This window comes from Alosa pseudoharengus, unplaced genomic scaffold (assembly GCF_046254945.1).
Source record: "Alosa pseudoharengus isolate Yale_2024_CS ecotype anadromous, Long Island Sound unplaced genomic scaffold, YU_APseudo_1.1 YU_APseudo_1.1_scf_12, whole genome shotgun sequence".
Lineage (NCBI taxonomy): Eukaryota > Metazoa > Chordata > Actinopteri > Clupeiformes > Clupeidae > Alosa > Alosa pseudoharengus.
This window is the reverse complement of record NW_027468587.1, coordinates 7,620,936-7,631,324: the sequence shown is the minus strand read 5'-3', so window position 1 is coordinate 7,631,324 and position 10,389 is coordinate 7,620,936. Positions and strand designations below refer to the sequence as shown.

Genomic DNA, 10,389 nt, shown 5'->3' with positions numbered 1-10,389 from the left:
CGGTCAGCTTAATTATAATTAACCCAACCCACAAATAATCAACAACCATTTCACTTCAATCCAGCCCACCTTTGCAAGGTGGTGGTGGTGGTGGTGGTGGTGGTGGGTGGGGTGGGGGGCTGTGATTTCGGGTGGCAAATGGGGAAGCCGCTCGTCTCCGGAAGGCCAAAGGAGCGGCACAAAACCCTAACGGACAATTTGCATATTCGCCGGCCGGTCCGCTAACGCGCGTGAAATTGGGTGGAACTGGAGCGGTGGGTGCGGGCAGTTATCTGACCACGGGCCGGCGCGTCTGGGGGTCCAGACCTGAGCGACTTCTGAGAAAAAAGTTGACTGAAGAGGAAAATGGGGGGGTGGAGGAGAGAAAGAGAGAAGGCGGAGGGGAAAGGGGGAGAGGAGGAAGAGGAACGGGTGAAGACGGACGAGTGCAGAGCTGATCTGCATGAGGGCCGAGTCTCCCGCGTGGGCATCGACTCTCTCCCGGGAGATGTGTGGAATGTCGTGCTGTTTCCTGCTTGCTTAAAAGCATTTGGTTTTGTCCTTGGCCTGCTCGCAGCCTAATTACCCAGCAGGAGTTGCACTCTCTTCCCCCTGCGTCTGTCCTCAGTACACTCTGACATTACGCACACAGCAGCACCACCGTGTGGTCACGGCACAGGGAGAGCAGAAATACAGTGAGGACCACTTCACACTGTCTCACACACACACGTACACACACACACACACACACACACTTGTACACACACACACACACACACACGTACACACACACACACCCTTTTCTGTTCCTTCAGCCATCCACACTGCGCTTTAGATCAAGGTAATGGGACTGATAGTCTGGTCGATGTCTGTACTTGCTCTTCTCGATCGCTCCCTCTCCAGCAAGTGAACAAAACTGTCTCGATCCCTGTAATTGATCTCCTGGGGACTGAAAGTGGGGAATTCTCACTCCATGTCCAGCATGTCTGAACTGTCTCCCTCGGAGCGTCCAGCTCTGCAGCTACAACAGCACATGCACAACGTGACCTAGAGCCCTGCAGAGTATTTTGCCTACAGTAGCATCATGATACAATGGGGTCTCATGCAAGTAACAACAAACAAAAGAGTTTTCTCCTGTTTGTATCTCCAATTTGCCAGTTCGCATTTATTGCTGGGATTCACCTATGTTTCCTTACATTTGCTTTTCTCTAAGGTAAGAGAACATTTTACGTCTCTTACCGAGATAAGGGAAAAATATCTCGGTTTTTAGAGTCCACAAATATACATTTCGAATGTGTGGGACATAACAAACGCATGAATTACATTACAAATATCAAAATAGACTTGCTGATTAATGGATCAAAACAACATTAATTGGTGTAGTTGTGAGTAAGAGCAGAATATGCATTTCCAGCTATTTAGCCTTTTGGGGCAGATTCACTAGGTCAAAGAAAATCACTCTTTTAAGCCATAAAACAGGCTAAGAAAAGAATCACACATCTATGCTATGGAGAGGGTCTCTGAAGACAAACTGAAGTATTTTTTACTTTTTCCTATTCCAGTCGCCGCCATCTTGTGAGAAGAAAGTCCATACAAGTCGATTACCACACCCTCCTTTTGTGTCCACTGACAGTAGCTTGTGCTGCCTTGTACGTACTTCTCCTAGCAAGATGGCGGCGATTAAGAATTACAAGGAATGATTAAAAAGGAGACTCAATGGGGCTATTGTATATTGCCTGTTGTTTCTCATATGGAAGGTATTTGCTCACATGACACCTTTCATGCAAGTTTGTATATTACCAGCAAAATAACCAAACAACTAAAGAAATTAATATCGCCCAAAATATCAAACTATCGCCTAAATATTGGTTCAGAGCCATTAGATATCGATATCGACATCAACAAGAGTACGTATCGGTCGACCCCTAGCAGTGTCCCACCTGTCTCTGCAGCAGCTCCTCAGAGACGTGCTGGTCGTGCAGCGCCGGCTTCATCAGGCCCAAGATGATCAGCACCCGACTCAGGCCAGCCGCCGCCGCAAACTGCAGCATCTGCAGCGAGGGCACCAGCTGAGAGTACCTGCACACAACACACACACACACACACAGACACACACACAGACACAGACACAGACACAGACACAGACACAGACACACACACACACACACACACACACACTTAATACCTATCTAACACCAGTCCTTAAAAACAGCACACAGTAGTCCTCGTGTTCCATCGGGTAATGTAATGGTATAATGTTCACAATGAAAACAAGAGGACTTAGGGGCAGATGTACTTAGACAGCGTAGGCTGAGCCTGTCAGCCTGCCAAAAGCACACGCTGTGCCTTGCCATTTTAAACACATTTTACTAAGCATTCAGTTCATCAGGTGAAAAGGGCTCGTCACCGACCTCCAATCTAACTTACGTCGCCTAAAACTGAACAGTGTCATTCAAACACAGTCTCAGTTGAATGAAGTATACTGACGACATTAAAAGGAATGAAAAGTTGAACAATCATTAAATAACACAGTAGAATATAATAAGACGTCAACAACAGTAGTGATATTGCAGGGCAGATATTCTACTCCACTTCAGACTAGTTGTGCCGCTAGGCTACGGCAGATGATATAGTCTCGCTGGTATAAGGAACAAGAGGACGTGAGGAGACGAAAGTAAGACATCAAAGGGCAAACAAAACTAAAGGTTGCTTTTGAAATGGTACAAAGAAACAGAACTGGTGTTGTAACTCATTCAGTTCTGTTGCTTCTGAAAGTCTCTCATATGGACCCATTTAATGGCAATCTGGATTACATAAGCTTTTTAAAGTGTCTGGGAAATACCATAAACGGCAAAAATTTTCATACAGGGATACAGGAAAAAAAAATATTTTAACACTTGATACTTCTATTCTTCTCTCAACCTTGCCATAAATGCATAATGCATGAGCTCAATGCTTATTGAGTGCTCCTGTAGCAGGATGCGGTTTCATTCATGTTCGTTCTGTTCATACATACGATGCCATGTTTTCAGGCGCACACTAGGGTGGTCCTTATTTTTAAAGTCTCCAGTTGTCATGCTCTTAACCCTTAAAATTGTTCCTTTATATAAGACTTTTATGGCAGTAACATAATAATTACTGGTAGCTCAATAGCTTTAAACTTTGAGATGATTTTCTGTTTGATGATTTTCATAAAAACAGATCATTTGAATTGGTATTGTAACTGGCTAGTAAAATTCCAAAACAATCTCCATAGAAGCATCTAATGCACCATATATTCCTAAATATGTATTTTAGATACATATTTTAGATACATATCTCAGTTTACTTATTGTAGAAACTAAATCCAAATTAATCCATCCATGACCCGGTTTAGCAGATTTACCTTTCCTGGTGGAATCAATACATATTTCTATTATCACCTTATTTATTGTTATTGTTTGGGTTTAGAGAACATTTTTTGGTCTTCATTAAAACATTTGCATCCATTTGCAACATAAAACAATTGCATCCACGGAACCCCAAATACGTGCCACAAAACTGTATAAGGAAAAGGCACCTTTGCCCTTCCTTGCTCAGCTTTGCTTGCAGTTGTGTTCAGTGTTCTGTACCAAGAGCAAAATCATGGCAAAAACAAGAAGTGAAGTTTATTTGATTAGTTCCACCATACCAGAATTAGTTGGATCAAATCTGCCATCTATTAGAATGGAAGATCACTGACGGATCTATCCAGACTGCAAAAAGTCAACACTGGCTGCTGAGCATCAGAAATGAGGGATTGTTGAAAACGTTGTGCTTTTTTTGAGATTGTTGTCATGTTAGTGTTGCTCTGATTTCAATAAAATAGTAGTTCATTTGCAGCAACTTTTAATATTACTTGCATATCACAATAACGCAGCACAGCATAGGCAATCTTCCACATGATTGCGCTACCTCTAAATATAATTTTTTTGTCAAAATGTTTGCATATTTGTAATTTTGAAGTTAAAAAGAACAGTTTAAGAGGTTAAGACACTAACATTTTGCAAAAAAAAAAAAAATTGGACTTGATGGGGACCACCCTAGCGCACACAGCAACAAAATAACGTCTGAAAGTCCTAAATGTCAGTCCTCGATCCAGATCATCATGGAGGAGGAGATATGGTGACCCTCTGACCTTTTATTTGACCAGTGCTTATTCCACAACTAATCATCAGTCATTACTATCTCAACTAACAGACCATTTCAGGCCTACTCATGTCAGGATAGTGGTACATAAAATACATATCAACAATATCTAACATAGTTGTTAAACATTTCCATGTGTGCATCTAATTGGACTACTTTAGTCAACGTCACAAAAACCTGTGCAGCCTTTTCCTCTTTGTCAGCTGAAAGACAGAGGAGCGCTGCACTGTCTAAGGATGACCTCGAGACTTCTGCTCCAAGGTTGAGGGGATAACCCATCCACCCCCCCTCCACCCCCAGCCCACCTCTCCCAGGTGGGATGCTCTCTGTCTTCTCGCCTCTCCTCGTTACGCCTAATGTATCATCCCATTCACTTTGTCCCTGTGAGTCCAGATCAGTACACGTCAGTTCATCTTTTCAGCCAGGACCCCCCCCCCCACCCCCCCAAAGCTTTACCAGGAAGACATTTGCCTAAAAAATGAGCCTGAAAGCAGCGTGCTGAGAATTAGAGAGGAATTAGGGGGTCGGGGGGTGGTGGGGTGGTGAGGGTCGGATGAAGGGGGTGCAGGGGGGTTTTTGTAACTCAAGAGGCCCCATCGGTTTCAGTTCACTGGTGCTATGAATTGGCTGGTCTCAGACTACAGAGCCAAATCAATAGGAAGGCCACACACACACTCAGACGCATACACACACGTGCAAGAGCGCACACTCACACACACACAGACACAGGCACACACACAGGCACAGGCAGGCAGGCACACACACACGCGCACAAACAAGTACACACACACACACACGTACACACACACACACACACGTACACGTACACACGTACACACACACACACACACACACGTATGCATCTTTTAATAAGGTGTCGCTCCTCTCTGATATTGATTTGCTTTTTTGATTCCATCTAATATTAAGGGAGGCCAGGGGAGTGTGCTTATGACAAGGTATCAATACTGGCAGGAATCTCTCTCTAGCGGAGCGGTTGGCCCTGAACTTTATTCCTCTGGCCCTTTGAAGAAGAGCAACTTTCCTCATAAGTCACCGTGCCACTGCAACAAAATTGTGCCCCTGAGCTCTATAAGGAAATCAGACGGTCCACCACCCACTCCACCCAACCCCACCCCCTTCATGTGCACTGTGCACAGTGTGCAGGTCATGACATTCCCCCCTGTGCTCCACACGAAAGAGGTTGGGGAGAGGTGGGGGGGTGGGGGGCTTAAATCAAACTTTTACGGAGACTGACGTTACTGACATTTCTGACACTCATCTTCTCCCGCTAGCCCCCTGCCCTGCGTGGCAAAAAAAAAAGTCATTTCCTCACTCCAATTTCTTCTTCCTATGTTTGGGGACCGCTCGTCCCTGACACCTTTTCACCTGTCAGCGGTCCAACCCCCCCCCCCCACACACACACACACACACACACTGCACTCGCTCCCTCCAACACACACACACATACACAGTGCGCTGTGGAAAAAAGTATGTGTCCAGTGTGTATCAAGCTGTACTGAGTCTGATTTCCAACCTGAATCAGTCCTGTGGCATTGACATTTATTTCAAGGTTTTTTCCTCCCTCTCTCTCTCTCCCTCTCTGGTCTCTCTCTCTCTCTCTCTCTCGCCACCTGTCCTATTCTGCTCTTCTCTTTCTCCATTTTTAATTCTGCCCGGAGGCTAAGGATTATGCGCGGCAAGGCATGCGTGTCAAAGGAAAATTTAGCGAGGGAAAGACAGCCAAGATTGGCGGGATGAATTAAACAGATAACACAGGAGGCAGATGAAGAGAGAGAGACGAGAGAGAGAGAGAGAGAGAGAGAGAGAGAGAGAGAGAACGAACTAGGAAAAAAACATATTACCAATGCTGGTCATTTTCAGAGCTGCTCCTTCTTGCTCATCCCATCTCTCCCTTTCTCCATTCCTCCTTCCCCTCCTCTCTCTCTCTTTTTCTCTCTCTCTCTTTCTCTCTCCCTCTCTCTCTCTCTGTCTTACCACCTCCACTCTGCTCACTCTACTTCTTTTTTGCATGGGCCTGTTTCAAAAAAAAAAAAAGAAAACGAGGGAAATATCTAAATGAGTGCGCGTGTGGAAATGAGTTTGGGCCCGTGGACTTTCTGCTCTTTGACTTTTCCATCTGGATTAGTGCAGGCTGAATGGCCGCTGCGCTGTTGCTTTTGTTCGGAGCGCCGCTCAATCCACTGTCGGAATGCCGGCGCTCCGGGCACGATAAGGGCTTCTCGGGATGAGCGGCTCATTAGGAGGGAGGTTGGGGGTCGTGGGGGGGGGGGGGGGGCATGACCTCACCTGCCCGTCACTACGGACAACACAACACGACTTCAAATGGACCATGTACTAATAGACCACAGATCCACAGCCAAGCACAAACACACACACACACACACACACACACACACACACACACACACACAAACTGTCGTCGGTACACATGTTCAAACTCAAGAAGTCTCACTCACACACACACTCACACACACACACACACTCACACACACACACAAACTGTCATCAGTACACATGTTCAAACTCAAGGAGTCTCACTCACACACACACTCACACACACACACACACACACACACACACACACACACACACACACACACACACACACACACACACACACACACACACACACACTGTCATCAGTACACATGTTCAAACCCAAGGAGTCTCACTCACACAAACACACACGTAAATGTGCTACCCTATGGTGCTGAGCAAGTGCTGCGATAGAAAAGTCAGTTGGGGCTCTAAACTGACCAGAGTGTAGGCCATACTCACTGACCACAGTATATTAGTGAAGACGTGAAAGTCAGAATGTCCCCACTACATGTTATCATTACTATTATAACAGTATGCAAGTTACCTCAAATTGAAAGCTACATAGAGGACCTCTTAGTAGGTGAAGATGCAATTCCCTTTCGGCCCACTGGGTGTCAGTAAGGTATTACCAAATATCACGCATCACATCCACACAGGCAGTCTTGGGCCTTGGCCTCTATTTGTTTCTCCTGTATGCCCATCTCTCTCACACACACACACACAGTCTCCAACCCAACCTAACAGACTATTGTTAATGATACACACAGGTTCCTAGCTGCCTGGCGAAATTTGAAACACTGACTGTGAAGGTAATGTAACCAATGTAATAAATCAGTATTAACGACAACTCCTAACTTCCAAAACTCTCTCTCATACATACACAGGTATAAACGATATCCCTTGAGACAGGGCAAGCCAAGGTCTGCCTCTGCAGCTCATCAATGTCCTACTCCCGGTATGTGTGTGTGTGTGTGTGTGTGTGTGTGTGTGTGTGTGTGTGTGTGTGTGGCTGGACTGTCTTACGCTACTCTAGGTTTGTGTATGTTGGCTGCTGGTTACTTGAGCTACACACAGTATTGGGCAGTCGTCTGTCATTACACAACCTGAACTTCGGTACAAAAACAAACACACATGTTTATTTACATGCACGTCTGTGCAACTGAGTGTGTGCTGTTGCCCTCCATGTCATCCATCAGCCCCCCCCTGGCCCACACCCACGCGCTTGTTACCCTACCTCCCCTCTGGAGGGCGCTCTCCCACAGCACACACACCATGAGCCTCTCCACCAGCCCACTACCCTCCACTCCACACAAGCCTGCGGCCAAGCTCAACATCAAAACACCAATCCACCTGTGACACAGTTAAGGTTATAAGTTGTCTGCAACAGGGACTCACGACGGCAGACTCGGGAATCGACCCTGGGCTGACTGATTGCTAGGTGGTGGCATTACTGGCATCGCTCCACCATGACCAGCATCATTTAGGGGTATAGATATGGTACCCGATTTGCCCCAAACAGCAACACCTGACAATCTCCCAGCTCCTATTCTTGTACCAGCTGCTACTACTACCAATCCTCACCAGGGGGAGTTGTAGTACTCTGACTCAAGTCTGGGTCAATGTTCTGTCCTCATCTCTCCCAATCTCTCCACTCCTCTTTCAATCTCTTCCAATCTCTCACCTCCTCTCCCAATTACTCACCTGCTCTCACCTCCTTTACCAATAGCGCTCATCTCCTCTCCCAATCTCTCCACTCCTCTTTCAATCCCTCCCAATCTCTCACCTCCTCTCCCAATTACTCACCTGCTCTCACCTCCTTTACCAATAGCGCTCATCTCCTCTCCCAATCTCTCCATTCCTCTCCCAATCTCTCCACTACTCTCCTAATCACGAGCCAAAAATCCACTTATCTCCTGTCCATGCAATACTGTCCTGAACAAATCACAAAATAGCAAATTCAAAAATATGGGAGTTTGTGACTAGAATAATATGACTAGAAGTTTTTTTCATTTTTACATCACACGACCAGGAAGTAATCAAAGTGGTGATGAATCAATTCAATCTCGACCCAAAATCTATATGCTGAAGTAGACACATGACGCAGGTGCAGGAGATCTTCAACGTCTCACTTGCTGGTCCCCGTCTGCTCTCCTGCGTCACTGGGTTGAGTGGGCTTTGGGCTTCAGCAATAGGCCACTCCACTCCACCAGCGCTGTATGCTGCGAGGACAAGGCCATTACAGACAACCGCGCCCCCGCTGGGACACTTTCTATTCATCTCCACTGAAGTTGTAGCCTTGGGCTCAACCACTTCTGTCACACACACACACACACACACACACACACACACACACACACACACACACACACACACACACACACACACACACACACACACACACACACACACACACACACACACACACACACACACACACACACACACACACACACACACACACACACACACACACACGCACGCACGCACGCACACACACACACACACACACACAGTACATTCACTGCCTCTCACATCCACATTCCCTAAAGTTGATACAGGCACACTGAAACTCACATATACACACAAACACACACACACACACATACTGTACATACATACACTCAGATGCATGAGCACAAGCTCTTGCTCACACTAAACATGCATTCATGAGCATAAAAGGAAACACACAAATTAACACATGTAACTAAGCATATGTGTGTGTGTGTGTGTGTGTGTGTGTGTGTGTGTGTGTGTGTGTGTGTGTGTGTGTGTGTGTGTGTGTGTGTGTGTGTGTGTGTGTGTGTACCAATATGCCATATGAAACCACCCACACCATTGCCCTCGAGGGCCCGTTCAGATTCTGAGATCTGATATGTCGTCGTCTGATGGAGACGTTCTAATCAGCCTCAAGATAGCAAGTGGGCCTGCTCAAGAAACTCAAGGACAAACTGTATTATAAGATGGATGGTGTATCTGATGTGAAAAGATGTGCCCCTTCAGCTTTAGCAACAACCTCTATCTTTTTCTCTAAAAAGCTTTAGCTGTCAGTGTTAATTTGTACTTATATTTTTTGTCTGCTAATATTTAAAATTTATTCTCATAGTTAGGAAGTCAAAGACAAACCATTACATAAATGCCACAAATCATTCCCTTCCACTAAAACCATATCCTCTCTATTATGAGATGCAGCTACTACTGCTAGCCCAGAGCCCAGCTAGCCCAGAGTACGGCTAGCCCAGAGCCCAGCTAGCCCAGAGTACAGCTTGTACCCACGTACCATAGATATATACACTAGATGTCGCCTTGACTACTGCTGTTCATTGGAACGAATGCGTCAATCGAGACGCCATCTTGCTTCAGTGATCCACTCCTCTATAATGCATTAGCGTCAATCTGGGCAAAGATCTAGCGAAAATAAAATCACCATAAATCGTCAAAATCTCAAGCAATTATCTAGTTTTTTGGGTTGTTCCAACTGACAGGCATGTATTTATGGTTGAGTCTAGAGAAAACTAAGCTTAAGACGATAATAAAGATACATTTTACCCGTCTAGCCCCATAGACTCCCATTCATTCTGCACTAGCTAGCGGCGGCCCCTAGAGGAACAATGAGTAAACTGCAACCAGGTTCGATACAATGAAAGTAAACAGGCTCTTCGTAGACAGGCTAGTTTAGCGCTTCAGATCCCTGTTCCAAGATGGCGGCGGTGTTGACGCATGCTGAGAAGCAGAAGGCGACATCTAGTGTATATATCTATGCCCACGTACAGCTAACCAATTGCACAGCTAGCCCAGAGCATAACTAGCGCAGATCCAAGCTAGCCTAGAGCCCAGCTAGCACTGCATAGAGCAGGGGTTCCTAAACTTTTCCATGACAAGGCCCCCCAAATACCACTAGGTTCT

The 10,389-nt window shown here is 45.9% G+C and overlaps 1 protein-coding gene across 2 annotated transcripts in view; it reads right to left on the bottom strand.

Annotated features, from left to right (window-relative positions):
* Window positions 1-10,389, bottom strand: part of LOC143118848 (uncharacterized) — a 28,693-nt gene that overhangs the window by 3,127 nt on the left and 15,177 nt on the right. For both annotated transcript variants that reach the window (XM_076279967.1, XM_076279966.1), the window contains exon 8: window positions 1,920-2,058. In XM_076279967.1, coding sequence (XP_076136082.1) covers window positions 1,920-2,058 — 139 coding nt within the window. The remainder of the gene's footprint in view (window positions 1-1,919; window positions 2,059-10,389) is intronic.